This window comes from Cervus canadensis, chromosome 7 (genome assembly GCF_019320065.1).
Source record: "Cervus canadensis isolate Bull #8, Minnesota chromosome 7, ASM1932006v1, whole genome shotgun sequence".
Taxonomy (NCBI): domain Eukaryota; kingdom Metazoa; phylum Chordata; class Mammalia; order Artiodactyla; family Cervidae; genus Cervus; species Cervus canadensis.
The window spans coordinates 90,874,717-90,891,594 of NC_057392.1; the positions used below are offsets into that span (position 1 = coordinate 90,874,717).

Genomic DNA, 16,878 nt, shown 5'->3' on the forward strand with positions numbered 1-16,878 from the left:
TGCCTTACAAAATTTACTTCCATATCTATATTAAAAAACCAAAATCAAATGCCAACAAAAAAAGAACTTTGTAAAAATTACCCACGACTCAAGAAGAGAAGTAAAATCCTCTTACTGTCATCACGGAAAACAGCCGTATTTTTAACTATGAGTTACTTTAACGCATTTGGCTTTAGAGAAAGTCCACTTGTTTTCTTTTGTTACATTCTGCGCAACAGCTTTGTTCTACATTTCTTTTAAAAACTGCATTATTTATTATTTATTTAAAAGAGGGGGGAGGTGGATGCACATAAAGAAGAACAGAACACAATCATAACCCTTCCCACCCAAATGATAAGGCTTTATTTGAAGCAACAGAAACGGTTCTGTAAGTTTTGACAATTAGGTACCATTATGAAACCACCACCACAATCAAGATAAAAAAATAAGTTATCATCCTTCCAAATTCTCTCATGCCCCTTTACAGTCAAGCCCTTGCCACAACCTCAGCAACCACTGATATATTTTTCTTTAATTCTTACAAAGACAAGTTTTAAAATTTTAAAATCTTAGTATCCTTAATAGAATACATGCTTTTTCATTTTCAGATTGGATTTACGCAAATAAAATCATCCATTTCATACATTCTTTGGGTGTGTCTCTGTCTCTGTCACACACATACACCCACACACACTCCAATATCATGTAAGCCCTAAAAGGGAAAGAGCCAAAATGGTTAGCAGAGGAATATTTAATCACTATCTTTGTATTAATAAGATCAATAAATATGAAAAATTTCGTATTAATGGGATCATATAATAATGGGAAAAAGTATAGATTTTTTTTCCTACTCAATGGTATATCTCAGATATCCTGTCATGTCACTAAATAAATATCCACCTCATAATTTTTAATAGCTGCAGAAGTACTATTATATAATCATACATATTTTAGGAAGATATTTTCTGTCATGTTAAGAGATCTTTCCCTTTCACATAACAGTTTAAATTTTAATTTATTTAATTAAAGCTTGGAACTGAATACCCTTTGTAAAATGTTCTACTCTTTCAGGAAGATACCCTGATAAACTCAAAGAGGAATTTTTGGCTTGTAACTACTGGCTTATAATTACTGGAAGTAACATAACTTCTTTGAGTTTTGATATCTAATGAGGTGTTAAAAGCTCCTCACTTCAGTCAAAAGGTTAAGAAGAGGGAAATGATGTACACAAATATGAATAGCCATCTTGGAGACTCCATCACATCATTTATCTACTGAAAACAAAACCAAATGTTTTCATTCACAAAATACTTTAAAAACACTGAATTTTAATTCTGATCCACAAAGTAACTCTGTAAAGCACACGTGCCAAGCAGTATTATCGTACCACAGACCGGCTATAATTTAAGTGGTCGGCCCCAACCTCTCTAGACGCATATTCCAACTGCCTGTTCAATAGCTCCATTTGAATGCACGATAGATGTTTCAAACTTAATGTTTCTCAAATGGATCTCTCTATATCTTTTTTTCCCTTCATCAGTCCTATTCTTCCTCTGTAAACAGCATAACTATTTTCATCCAGTTTCTGAAGTTAAACATTTTGGAGTTCTCCTTTGCTCCTCCCTTCTATTCCTTAGGGCAAACCCTATCAACTTCAAAACACATCCATAATCCTATCACTTCCCATCTCAGTCACTGCTGTTCTCCACTGCCATCATCTCTTGCCTTGCATCTCTCACAACAGTGTTGTAACTGGCCTCTCAGCCCGCACTCCTGCTCATCTTTCACCTTCGGTCTGTTCTCCAAAGAACAGCCGAAGTGATCAGATCAGCTCACACCTCTGTTTAAAACCTACCCAAAACAAATTCTAAAGTCCTACAATACCCAACATGGTCTAGCCTCTGGTTCCCCTCTAACTTCATCCCCTACTTGTTCACTCTACTGCAGCCACCCTGACTTTCTGTCACACCTTTTTGTCACAGCTGCTTTATCTCTGAGCCTTTGCATTTGTCTGCTGTTCTTTTTCCTTGAAATACCCTCCTCCAGAAATCTGCATGGCTTAGCCTTTCACTTCAGACCTATGCTCCAATGTCAAAGCCTCAAGAAACCTTCTCTGATCACCCTATCTAAAACAGCCCTTCTCAGCCTCTCATCCCTGTCCCCTGGATTCCTTTAACCTGGTATGTTTTTCTTCATAGCACTTACCACTCACTACTTGACATATACCATATCTCTATGAGTATTATTCCCACTCTAGAATGTAATGATAATAACTGCAGCAATAAAAATTAATAGCAGCTAAAGAATCATTAAATAGCTATTAAGAACCAGGAAGTCTTCTAAATATTTATATGTCATAAGCAACAAGCCAATGACTTGAATGCTATTATTATCCACATTTAACATATCAGAAAAGTGAGGCACAGAGATGTTAGGTGATGTTCCCAAGGCCACACCACTGGTAGGTGGTGGAGCTGGGATTCAAAGCTTGTAAGGTCATACCCAGAAACCACACTCTTAACTATATCATTCTGCTACCTCAATGAAAAGTATGAGCAAAGCCTTAAAACTGTATTATTTCCTCTGTAGTCATGATGCCTGAGAGAGTACTTGATGGGAACTAGGCTACCAAAAAGTATCTGATGAAGGAGGCAAGCAAGGAAGAAAAGAGAAGAAACAAGCCCAGACATATTGATAACTTGCCCTGTTTATACAGCAATCTGCACAGCCTAGACCCAAACTTGAGGTTCAGACTCCTAATCTAGACTCTTTCCACTCTGCCTTATCATGGGTTTTTCCCATATGCCTTCTTTCATATGATCTTCACAATCTTGTCGGGTTAAAAAAAATTAAAACTACTCACACTTTTATAGATGAAACTAAAGGACTTGGAAAGATCAGTAACTTTTATGAACTAGCCTGAAATAAACCCACATTTCCTAGTCTTGAAGTTCATGTTCATCACATTCCCCTGCCTCCTGAAGATGACAAATGTGACTGACTCAAGGTGAACCCACCCTACGTCCCACCTGAAATAGAAACCAACACAGACCTGTGTGAGACGCTGGCAACAAGGGGCCTGTAAACCTTCCTTTTGTTTCCAGATGTCAGAACCACGTATTAGGAGAACACATGCAGTATTCTCCTTGTGGTTATGATCTAAGCCTAAAAGAGTGACAGATACATGCTTATTTTAATAAACCCATGCTTTCTTTCTTCTACCAGTGACAGCAAAGATGAAAACGGGAAAGATCTTTACAGCGTGTTGGATATAGGAAATGTTCAAACACATACATACTCAAGGACAGAGCAAAATGTCATGGAGAGTAATTGAAGCAATAAAGTCAAGAACCAAAATTCTGAACAATCTTTGAAATAAAATAACTCAGTTGGAACATTTCCATAGCAACAACAGGATTATATGGTTATGTGCTACTTCTAATATTTAGCACACTTTCCTTAGGAACTGACATGATTATCACAAAAAAGGTTTTATTAGTGACATGAAGCCAAAACAGGTGTCCAAGGGAACTGACAATTCCAAATTGAAAAATTTTTTATTAAAAGCATGTTAAAAGAATAGTTTACAAATATTAATCATTTTATTCAACCCAAAACCCTTGAGAAGGTCTCGAGGGTTGCTAAACCCTAAGTCCAGGTTTTCAGCAAAACACGCAAAAAGTAAGTGGCTTCAGTCGTGTCCTACTCTCTGCGACCCCACAGACGGCAGCCCACCAGGCTCCCCCATCCCTGGGGTTCTCCAGGCAAGAACACTGGAGTGGGCTGCCATTTCCTCCTCCACTGCATGAAAGTGAAAAGTGAAAGTGAAGTCGCTCAGCCGGGCCCGACTCTTCGCGACCCCATGGACTGCAGCCTACCAGGCTCCTCCGTCCATGGGATTTCCCAGGCAAGAGTACTGGGGTGGGGTGCCACTGCCTTCTCCACAAAGAGCAAGTAACTTGCTCAAAATTATACAGTCAATTCAAGAAGGAGCTTGGACTTGAATTCAGGCCTATTTTTTATAGTGTCTATGCTTTCCATTGTCAGTAATGTGTACAGGTCACAGAAATGACTAACGTGGGAGGTATGTTATAGGATAATGTTTTAAGGGAGGTGATTAAAGGAGGAGAAGAAAACTGTATCAAATGTGCAGTACCAACAGTATTAGTTTATTTGATAAGTTAAATCCCTTAATCAATTCCTCTAAATCCTATCAGTGGTTGTTAAACTTTCGGTGAAGTGCCAGAAGCTCTTATGGGTGGTTCATGCATTCTACAATTATGACTTAACCAGCCAGAAGATTAAAATAATCATTTAAAATATAAAGAAAGTAAGGAACTTATCACTAAGTTTTACTTTTTATATATTGTAATTTTGCCCTATTTGTATTAGGAATAAGAAGGAAAAGAGTTGCACGAGACATGGGTTTGATCCCTGGGTTGGGAAGATCCCCTGGAGCTGGAAATGACAACCCACTCCAGCCTTCCTGCCTGGGAAATCCCATGGACAGAGCAGCCTGGTGGGCTACAGTCCACGGGGTCACACGACTCAGCGACTGAGCACAGCAACAACAAAAAATAATGTCCCGTGTTATAAAAAGATTTTTTGGTCAAGAAATCCAAAATATTCCCTATTGAGGATACAGTTAAAGTCCTAAATACATTTCAGTGGAGTATATCAGTCCATGCCTCATATGTCTGCTCTTTGCTGCAAACTCTTTCTTGCATATATGACTCAATGCAACTTAATAACAAGAGGTATTATGGATATATACTAAAAGAAAAAGAAAAACAAAATACTTAATCATGAATGTTGGCAGTTTATTTAGTGTATCTGGGGTTCTGATCCCAATTGCCAATGTATGTGGGCATCTTCCTCACACCATCAAACAACTCAATTCAATGCTGACATTATCTACCTAGAGATGGCATCAGACTCCACAGTCTAAGGGTCTGGTCTCACGAGAATCCCCACCCCCAACTTCAGACGCAAGCCACAAGTCTAAGTTGTCACCTTTGCTCTGACCTACCAGTTACAGACTGGAGGTTTCAACAATCGTTACCCATGGGTTCAATTAATTTGCTAGAGCAGTTCACAGAACTCAAAGAAGCATTTTATTTACTAGATTACCAGTTTAATAAGAAAGGATATAATTCAGAAACAAGCAGATGAAAGAGATGTACAGGGCAAGGGATATGGGAAGGGATGCATGCCCTCTCCAGGAGGGCAGCTATCCCAGCATCTCCACTTTCACCAACCCAGACGCTGGTTGAACCTGTCCTTGTAGGTTTTCATGGTGGCTTCACTACATAGGCATGAATGACTAAACCACTGGCCACTGAGGCTGGGGGTGGGGCTGAAAGTTCCAATCCTCTAATCACCTGGTTAGTTCTCCTAGCAACCAGCCCCATCATTTGGTGGGGGCCAAAAGGAGCCTTGTCACCATAAAGGAGACACCTTTATCACTCAATAAATTAAGTGAAAGCATACAGCTTAAAAATCAGTCTGATTAAAGCCAGTTATTTTATTAAAATTGGCTCATTTTCCCTACAAGCTAATATTTCACAGAGAATAAGGAAAGATATTGCCACTTTGAACAAAAAGGTATAGGCATGCCAATTAAGGGGCCAATAATAACCAACTGGTAAAGAGAGCACAAGTATGTGGCTTTGACATTCCACAGGAATACAGTAGCTACTTAGTATTTCTGCATATTCCAAAATTTAATGTTGTGAATCTCTAAATAAATCACAAAAATTCTCCTATGGCATCCTTAACTCAACATGCTTATCTCTATTTAAAGCTTTGGTTTTCCTTTAGCTTTTACCAAAATATCAACACATCCTCGAAAATGAAACACATGGGCTAAAAACAAACAAACAAACCACCAACAAGAACAAACTGTTCAGGAAAGAACAAGTCAATCCCACTTATACTGCGAGCAAAGTTATCCCAAGAGGATTAGAAACTGGAAATCATCTTTCTGATGGGGAAGAAATTTTGCTTTCTAGAACAGAAAACGAAAGAAGAGAGACTCTGGTAAAGTTTAGTTTTGAGCGGCTGGTCAAACAGGAGAGAAGAAACGTGATACCTGTACTTACTGTCGTTGGATCCCATGCTAACGAGGTCGTCGGAGTCAACATTGTGGACTATGGCTGCTTTGTAGCCCGCTCTCTGTGCATTTAAAACCTGCAAGTCAGGAAACAGTCACGGTGTGAGGACGTGCCATAAGGTCCCTGAGCTTCCACAAACATAAATCAACACCTCCATACAGGACAGACTCGATTATGTGTATATATACAGACCGATCTCAAGTGTGTTCTTGAAACATAACCTTATACAATTGATTATCAAGGACTTCTTTAGATATCTTCTTGATTTCACTGAAGGTACTAAGTGAAATGAGAGGCAAATAAAGGACGGATGTGTAAGCTACCCACCAAAAGGATGGAAAGCACTAACCCTGCCTAGCGCTAACGGGATACAGACGTGGGACCACGCTCAAGAGCCGTCAGCCCTTGAGAAGCCAAACCTACCTCCGCTCCTCAGCGCAACAAACTCGGGGCAAATCGCTCTTCTTCCTTAACACTCAGTCTCCCCACGTTTAAAACAGAATAGCAACAATGCTTTTCTCACATGCAAGATAATTTTAAAGGCCGACACGTTATGGTTCAGAGAACAAGTAAGATAAAAGCTGCTCTTACTGTTAGCTTTAGCAACAACCGTTTTCTTTAGAAAGCTTTTCTAAAGCTTTGAAAAAATTAAAAATAAAAATACTCCAGCCTGAAGTTGCTGACTCTGGTTCCATTTAGCTATATAATCTTTTTCCTAAAACTAATTTCTGAAGCATTAACAGTCAGTTTCACACTGGAAGAATATGGCTAGCTATGTAGTAGAATTTTATTAAAGCCAAGATCTGAAAAGTGTGTAACACATGTTACCACACCTCACTTTTAAAGTAACAGTCTGTTTTAAACAAAAATAAACCCAGACTAACCTCTTATTGTACCACCTTTGAACCATTTGGTAAAAATGAAGGCTATTATTTGCATACTGGTTAAATAAAATGAAAACTGGATATGTAAATATATATATAATAGTTTTGAATACTTTGAAAACTATATACATATAATTCTAAACACTTAATTTGGCAAGAAATTTGAAATATATCCCCTTATAATCACTGCATAGTGATATGTCTGAAAGTTCCTTTTAATATCAATACTTCTAAAATTAATTTTAAAAAATAATTCCTAGAAGGTCTAATATTAGCTCTGTTTTAGTTATCAGCATAACAATGATTCAAAATTCTACAGTAATTCAATAAAGACCTGCATCAAGCTGCAAAGAGTAAGGGAAAGCCCAAAAAGTCAAGTTCCTAAGAATAAAAAAAATGCCCAAGTGTTCAGCAGATTGAACTTGAATGGTAGGTAAGAGAAATGAGGCTCATGTAGTCAACCCTACTCAAGCAAGAGTAAAATTCCCTTCTACATCACCCTGACTCTAAAACTACCTCACAAATGAAAAGTCGGAATTCTGAAAGAGAGAATAATGTGGGTTAATCAGAATAATTTTATCTTATCACCGAAAAAAGAAAATCTAGATCTGCAAATGCCTCAAAGAATTGATAGTTTGTCTCTCTGTGGGTGTGCTTCCTCACTAAGTCATGTGTGATTCCAAAACCCCAGGGACTGAAGCCGCCAGACTCCGCTGTCCAGGGGATTGTCCAGGCAAGAGGACTGGAGTGGGTGCCTTTTCCTTTTCCAGGGGATCGTCCTGACCCAGGGATCAAACCCACATCTCCTGCATCGCAGGCAAGTTCCTAACCACTGAGCCACGAGGGAAGCCTTTATAGTCTCTATAACTCCTGTGAAACAGCAGGCTGACAGAGTAGGCACTCATTAAACATTTCCAGAATGAGAAAATGTGTACGTGCTTAAATTAGTAGCTCATATTATAACATTACAAATACAAGAGAGAAAATTGGGTGTGTGTTAGTGCAACGCCATGGATTACAGCCGGTCAGGGTCCTCTGTCCATGGAACTCCAGGTAAGAATACTGGGGTGGGCAGCCATTTCCTTTTCCAGGAGATCTTCCCGATCCAGGGATCAAACCCGGGACTCTAAGTTTTTTTAATGAATCAAAATAGCATAAATAGTTCACCAACATAGGACCTACTGCTCTAATGTTCGGAATAATGACAAGAAAACCAACCAACCAACAAAACTGTTACAAGGAATGTTCTGTAGTCATGCGAGGAAAAGCCAATAACCAAAAAAAAAAAAAAAAAGTTTACTACTTTTTGCCTGTGTGTGAATGTTTTAATTTTAGGTGGATTTTGTTATTCACCTAAAATTTTAAAAATGCCAACCTCTACAGTCTTTTACCCATAGATTTTATTGCTTTCCAAGGGGAGAAAAAAAAAATCTTTCAAGAAGGATTTAATAGTTTCTAAACCTTATCTGCTACTTATATATTAACCTTTTATTTACTCATTACATTTTCATAGCAGGACAGACTTCACTTAGCTTTTATTTAAACTAAAGTATACTTGGTTGGGGTTGCTATTAGTTTATCTGATGCTTTAATGACCATTTAATTGTTCCTAAAAACACTAAACAAGTAACTACAGAGAAATGTTTCTCTCACAAATCCAAAAAGCAAGTGTTTCCAGAGATACAATTTAAGAAATACAAAATTTATATCAAAAGCTATTCTCTCCTTATATAAAACTTAAGTTTTACTTTTCTTTGTAAAGCCAACTAATACACAAAGTCACTGAAATTACGATTTGACTTGCTTCCCTGAAAAATATGTATTTGTGAGCAAAGAGACAACACGTTAGGATACAGAGAAAGGTGGTCCCAGGAACCATGATAAAGTGCACGTGAAAACAACACAGTCCAGTTTAGTAAACATTTGTTGAATTTACATGCCACGTAAGGTGCTGTGTGCTGGGCACAATGCAGAACTTAAAAGTGAATCAGAAACGATCATTATCCTCACGGGGACTCAATACTCCTGGACATCCAAACAGGTCAGGCATCTTCTAGCCTCTCTACTTGCTCAAGCTACCATCTCTGCCTGGAACAGCCTTTGGGTTCTGAACGCCTAATCAGGCTTCAAATTCCATCACCTCCACGAAGCCTGTCCTGTTCCATGCCCTACTCTAATGCCCTGGTCCACATGCTGTCCCAGGCACCCATATAGCTGCTTCCCACTTGGTATGTCTACCTGTTATAATGTTCTTAAAGATCTTCTATAGTGTCTTATATTTATGCATTATACATACTACCCCATTTATAAAACAAGGCTTTATGGAGTCCTTTAATCTTCTGCAGTTGCCTATGTGTAAAGAAGGGACAAAATAACATGACTCTTAAAAGAGGCTTCCTGAACGGCAAATTGTTAAAAATCACTGATATAGAACAATCTGCTGTGTGTGTAACTAAATTTAGCCAGTAGTTTCTGAAAAGTGCATTGAGCAACTGAGGAAATATGTTTCTTTCACACATCCAAAATGCAATTGGTTCCATAAATACAATATAAAATTAGATTAATATCAAAAGCTGTTCTCTAATTAAAAAATAAAATTCTTAAAATAGAAAACCACTAAAAATAGGAAGGAGTTTTGTAAGCACAAGTGTGAATTCCAGAAAACAGAAATATGTTTCAAAAATTTAATAAGAAGGCTTCCCCAAGACTTTTGTTGTTATTGATTTTTAAAATAAAGCAATGAAATTAAATCAAAGAAACACATTAACATATGGACCAATGGGCTTACGAACACAAACAAGGAGAATATATTAATGTTATGAACTGCAAAAATCATGTGTCAGTCAAATTAAATTAGATTTTTAAAACTATGCAGCAGCTGGTATTTTCAAAAACACAGGAAGCAGAAACAAGGCCTAAATCATCAGTAAGCACGTGCAAGGTTTCACATTCATAAAGTGCAATCTCAAATATGTTGTCAGGTGGAAGCAGAGAACTCAAAGATTCGTTAATAAAAAGCAGGCACAGTGAACAAACCTAAATTTCAAAATAGCCACCAAACAGAAAATTGCACAAAGAGACCTTCTGAGTTGAACTGCAAATGTGCCTTTTTAAGGAGACCCAAACGGTGCTGAATGTACTAGTTTACATCTGATCAACCAACTAACTGCGACTGAATTATGTAGACCAGGTAGCACCTAATCACAAATTTTAAAGAGATGTGGGACCGCCGACTTGTTATTATAAACAGCCAGTATACAAGAAAACAGCAGACTGGTAACGGAAGAACCTTCAATGAGACAGGTTCTAAAAGGAATCCTGGGAATGAAATAACAGTCCATCTTATTTCCAGACTGGACAAACTGGTGATACTGACACTCATAAACAGACCTTGTAAGAATAAAGAATTCACTGTGCTGTCAAGATGATCATAAGTAGGAATTTTTTAAGGGACACGCAGGCATGAGGAGGTGGAGGGAACTGTTGATAGAATATATACAAGGTTCCAGACCAAAGGCTACATCTATGAATAAAAGAAGCCTCTATGTGCTGGTGCCTTACATATATTCTCTCTAATATCTGATAGAACTCTACCATATAGATATTCTTTTCAATATTCTAGAAAGGAATAAAGACGGGTAAACGAAAATACCCTAAGGTCACACTTAGGCAGAGCTGAGATTTGAAAACAATTTTATTTGGTTAGATAGAGAAGCATGGAGTTTCCCAATGAAATCAGAATGAGAAACAGGATCACTAACCTTATTTAACATTTTACAAATGTCTAAAAAGAGGGATTAAGAAAGAGATCACTTTAAGGGATTACTTTCTTTGATACTAAGGAAGTATCAAAACTCACAAGACATTAATCTTAAAATCTTATGGGCAAAATAAAACATACACAAATCAGAGTATAAGCCAAAAAGAAAAGTGCTCAAATAGTGTGGTACAGTTTATAAAAACTTAGAGAGGGAAAAGTTATATTGAAGTACCTATGGCAGATTTTATAGGACCTGAAACATTTTAATAAAGAGATGAAATCTGCATTAACAGGAAAGAGTTGTGGGGAAATTTCTCATGTGAGAGGAAGACAGAAATAACAAGGCAAAAGGCAGGACTGAGCAAGGCATATTAAAAACAAAACACAAAGAAGGACCTTAATAAGTGAAAAAGAGTGTTACAGAAAGGAAGACTCTCTAATTTCAGCAAAGGAGTTAAAACTATACTCTTAGAAGGAGGTTATTTGGATTCAAATTCTGACTCTGTTATATACAAGCTGTATAAACTTAGGCAAATAATTTCAGTAGAATGAGCATAATAATACACCCAACTTAAAGAGTCATTCTGAGGATTAAATTGCTTAATATATGGAAAGCACTTAAAATAGTGCTTAAACAGTGCCTGCCACATATTAAATAAGTGCTAGTTATGATTACTGTCATTGCTGTTAAATTTCACAGTTGCTGTTGGAGAGTCAGAGGTTAGAGAGACGGGGAGAAAGGACAGACAGTACTGTATCTTGAAGGCCATTCAGCAAAGTAGACGTGGGTCTTCCCTGTTAAGGGTTCCCATTCCCTTCTCCAGGGGATCTTCCCAACCAGGGATCGAACACAGGTCTCCCGCATTGCAGGCACACTCTTTACCATCTGAGTCACCAGGAACCTTAAGAGTTCACAACAGGCACTTGAATAAGGAGGTGACATGGCTAAGACAATGTTTTAGAACAATCTGGTAATACTTTGATTTGGAGAAGACAGACTGAAGATTTGGAAGCCGTTGTGACAAGGCAGGATGACTGCAATGATGTGAAAGAACAATATTTTCATTCTTCTTCAAAACCAATTTTTTTGAATTTAGGAAACTTAGGAATGTACTTAACCAAAAATGGGAAAGCTGAGCAAGAGAGTTTGTTTTCATGAGGAAGAAGAGAATGGTTCTGAGCTCACTAAATTTGAGAGGTAGGGAGGTTTCTATATACAGATTTCCTAGGTGGGTAGAATATAAAATATCAGGACCTGAGGTTTAAATTTACATATTTTCAGCAAATTAATTCATTCAACAAATATCTGGAATAAAGATCGCTACCTGGTTGTGGAAAATAATTAAACTTGTAATAAAACATAATCCATTCACAGTTTTATATATCTTACAGTCTTCAACATCCTTTAAGTTCTATACATGAACTAAATTTAAGTACACTTTAATTTTCCCCTGAGAGGATACACTACAAATAAGCAGATCTGTGTATACTTATTTCTAGGTATATACCTGCAAGAATGCTAAAAATGTTATGAGGTGACTTTTCTTGATGAAAGAGAACCATGAAAAGAACCTCATTATTCTATCAGACAGTTGTCTGGATGTTCATGTAAAATGAGACACACTTGGAACATTTTTTTATTTGAAATTTAAAGTTCTGAAGTCTTTAACTGAATTCTAGTGTTATCTTTCCCTTGCATGAAGAATAATTTTAATGTTTGAACAACAGTGAAAAGGCAAGCTAAAAACCAGGATTATTTCAGACAGACAGACGATACTCCACGACCACCGTACATGCATCCTTACAGATGCCCCGTGTTTCTGATGTTATCTGCCTTCAGGTGCCGGGCAAAAGATGTTTGAGAATAGTAGCCATTTACAATATATCCTCTTCTAATCTGAATGATAATACAGCCTTTAGTTCATTATTGCAACATTTTCATTAAGTGTTAAAAGGTCATTCATTTTAATTGGGAAGCTGAAAGAAAATACTATACTGAAATATTTCAGCCTGTAATTCATGCAGAATTAAAATACGTGATTTATACGTGGAATCTAATATATGACACAAATGAACCCATCTATGAAACAGAAACAGAATCAGGGACACAGAAGATAGATTAGTGGTTGCCAAGGGGGAGAGTGGTAGGACAGGGATGGATGGGGACTTGGGGATCAGCAGATGCAAACTGGTGTATACAGACTAGATAAACAACAAGGCCCTCCCGTAGAGCACAGGGAACTATATTCAATATCCTGTGATAAACCAGAATGGAGAAGAATGTATGTGTATAGCTGAGTCATTTTGCTATATGGCAGTAATTAACAACACAACATTGTAAATCAACTACACTCCAATAAAAACAAAACCAAAACGTGATCTAGAGGGGAATTTCAGTGATGACTTACAGTTTTATTCACTAAAGAAGTAATAAGACTAGAACTACAGGGACTCCCCTGGTAGTCCAGGGGTGAAAACTTGGGCTCCCAATACGGAGAGGCCGGGTTTGATCTCTGGTGGGGGGGCAGAGTCCCATCTGCAGCACAGCAGGGCCAAAAAGAGAAGGAACAGAGGCAGAGAAAAACGTAATAAATATTAGGGAAGCTCCGCTATTCTGGCTTATGTATCAATAAGAAAAATATATCTACCTAGAGATGTAATTTCACTGCTTAATTAACACCAGGAAGACAATGACAAGATATTCTTGCACTCCCATTCAATCAAGTGATACCTTCAGTGATCAAAAAGCACTGTATTTTCTTCTTGCTCTCAATCTGCTTCCCTGCAGAAGGGTATGTACTCCATATTATCAGATAGGATACTAATTATGTATACACACACACACACACACATATAACATATATACTAATACTCTATATTATTATAGTTATTTATCAATTATCAATAATAAATTTCCTAAGTGTGCTAACTGTATTTTGCGAACATGGAGGAGAACGCTGCTGTAGGAAAGAGAGGAATAAGACATAAAAGATTCAACTCTTAAAATAAAGACAAAATATCAATACTTGGGAATTATTAACAATGTTAACTTCTGCAGGATATGTCTGTTTTCATCTTTGTTATTATATACACCACAAGCTTTTGTCTTGAATAAGTTATTTTTTTAATACCCATCTGGGTACTTTGACAACCTGATACATTTTAATCAAGCCAATGTCACATAATTAACCTTACACAGAGTAATTTTCAACTGCCATAGTTCATTAAATGACATCAATGTACACTAATCTCAGCATGTTCTCAAAAATATAATAAAACCAAAGTCCTGCTGTCTTAATAGAAATCACAATACTAGAAAACTAAGTTTGTGATAATTTAAAGTATTACCTTAAAAATTAACAGAAGATCATTGTTTCATGTGTGTCAGTAAAAGCATTAATTATCAGAAAATTAATCCTGACATCACCTTGAAAAATAACAGATCTGATAAAATAACAGTCAGAGCACTTTGAACGCCAGACTTCATGTTTCCTAAGGAACCATCTTGTTCACTAGCATAGATCTCCAGCCTAGAAGAATCTCTCACATAAATACTTACTTAGTCAAACTAAATCATAACTAAGGTAACTATCTATCCAGTCCTACCCAGAAAGACATATGCCATAAAAATGCAATTTCTTTATATTTATGGCTTAGTTCCCCCTTAAAAACATACCAAAAATTTTACTTCAGTCATGAAGTGAATAAAAAATTTATCTGAAATATTTTGCATCTTCCTAGCTGTCTCAGTTAAAAGACAACAAATGTGATTTGACCTTTTCCAATGACTTGGGATCATCATGAACATGCTTTACTAGATCCTAGCTGGTTTTTCTCCTCAAGTTGCCAGTGTCACTTCCTCTCTCTGTATTCAGACTACTAGTAGTCATTAACCTTGCTCCACTCTTACATTCTTTTCTACAATACAGAAACAAAGGAGAAAACCTGATTAGAATTCTATTCTTAAAAAAAAACAAAAAAAGTACAGAAAAAGTTCCAAGAAAAAGTCATCAGGAAAAGTACATGGTTTTAAAAGCTGGAATTTTATGACATTATGGTGGTACAAAGGCATGTTTCCTTCTTTTATTTTAGGTTATATACTGAGAGCATTGACCTTTTGATAAATGGCATGTTACAAACATACAAGTTTATTTCTTATTTAGGCTGAGAGATAAATTGAATTTGTTTCATTAGAAAATTTGGGGGGCAGGGCTGGTAAAATGTGCAAAATCAGCAAAGCCACACTTACTCGTTTCAAGTAGAGCAGAAAACAAACCAGAATCCATGGAACTTTAAAAATTACTTAAGGATCTTATGTTCTATCCCAGTGACAGGTTTTAAAGTCAATCTTTGTACATGGGAATGCAATTGTAAATATTGAGGGTACTGAACATTATAGATAAAATAATTTAGTGAACCTGGGTGAACTTTTTTTAATAAAAGGAAATTTCATATACCAAAGTATTTTAGCTAATATAGGTAAGTACTGTTTTATAAAACTTTATTATAGGCTGTGCGCTGTATATATACTAGGGGGACATGTGTAAAAATAAATTTCTTAATATAGGTTGCAGTCAAAAAAGTTTGAAACCCATATAGTGAGTTTTTAATGTTCTGTAGATTGTCTGCAATCAGAAAGTAGATTGTGCTTTTCCAACAATATTATTGTGTAACATACCATCACAAAATCAAAGTCATTAATGTATAGGTCGTTGAACGTGGCGGTTTCCAATGTAGTTTTAATATTATACCTAGCACGTGATTAGTACTAAAGATTAAAACTAAAACTGATGCTTTTCTCTTGGTGTCATTAAAAAAACCCAAATAAACCTTTACATAGCTATTTCTGATGCTTGCTATTTAAGAAGCTTTTCTTAGAGGGAGGTGGGAGGGGGGATCGGGATGGGGAATACATGTAAATCCATGGCTGATTCACGTCAATGTATGACAAAAACCACTACAATATTGTAAAGTAATTAGCCTCCAACTAATAAAAATAAATGAAAAAAAAAGAAGCTTTTCTTTAAAAAACTTTTATATAATGAACTATACCAGTTAAACTATATTAGTTAAAAGCTGCCTAAATATTTAGAGAATCGCAATTTAAATTTAACAAAAGTATCCATAAAATATCCTCTAGTTATCTATGTATATTAAAGTGCATATTAAAACAAAGGGCCCAAACTAAGTTCCTATTTTTTAGATACTAATAGGATTCATATTCCAATCAAATCTTATTTCTCATCCCAACAACAGCAGTAGCTCCATTTTAACCCAGTCACCACGGTTAGTAAAGTTTTTCGGAAGAAATTACTGTGAAACAGAAGGATAAATCTAAACTTGCTATCAGCCTGCTAGGAATTTCCAAGTAAAGACAAAGGCTCATACTGTAGTGGAAAAATAACTGGCAAGGCAGTCACGATGCGACTTCTGGTGCTCAGCGCCCCCTGGTGACAGATCTCTTGAGCACCCGCCTCCCCCTAAGGCCTACTCATTCTGGGGCTCTAGGCTCTATACTGTAAGCTCAGCACACAGATCTGCATAAAAATATAAGTCCTACTCCCAAAAAACTGAAGTGAGAAAAGATACACCCATGGGTTTTTTTTCTTAGGCTAGAATCAAGCAAGAGGGGGAAAAATATTATGGGGCAAAAAGAAAGAATCTCTAGTAAAGAAATAGGAAATGCACAGTAATGCTGGCTGGGATTTGCTCTGGCCTCAGCCAAGAATCTTTCTTATCACAACTTTTCAAACACAGGACAGAAAATGAGCAGCTTTAATTAGCAGTCACTTTGTGGTACACTTAACGTCATTTTATTAAAATATCTGAAATTATCATAAAAATTCTCCAAACAGGAAGCTCCTTCACGAAACAGGCTATTAGTACAAGTCTAACATAATCTGTAAACGAAATAAAACATATAAGATTTACCTAACAAAGTCTCCAATGAAGCCTGGTTAAAGTAATTAACAACATTAACTAATTAACGTTAGTAAGTAACAGGTCTCTCTTAAGCTGAATAGTGAGTGCGCAGATATTTATTTTACCATTTAAATTGAAACTTACATTGTACACACATACAGTGTGAGCAGCTTTTCCGTGTTATGCTGTGTTGAAAACACAGACGGTGACTGCGCGTCAC

General features: G+C 36.7%; 1 protein-coding gene across 2 annotated transcripts in view; it reads right to left on the minus strand.

The window, feature by feature from the left end:
- RNF13 (ring finger protein 13) overlaps positions 1-16,878 on the minus strand; it is a 112,829-nt gene that overhangs the window by 32,034 nt on the left and 63,917 nt on the right. Inside the window, exon 5 of one of the 2 annotated variants that reach the window (XM_043474040.1) lies at positions 6,081-6,168. In XM_043474040.1, coding sequence (XP_043329975.1) covers positions 6,081-6,168 — 88 coding nt within the window. Of the gene's footprint in view, positions 1-6,070; positions 6,169-16,878 lie in introns of both variants that reach the window. The other variant, XM_043474041.1, reaches the window with a different exon arrangement.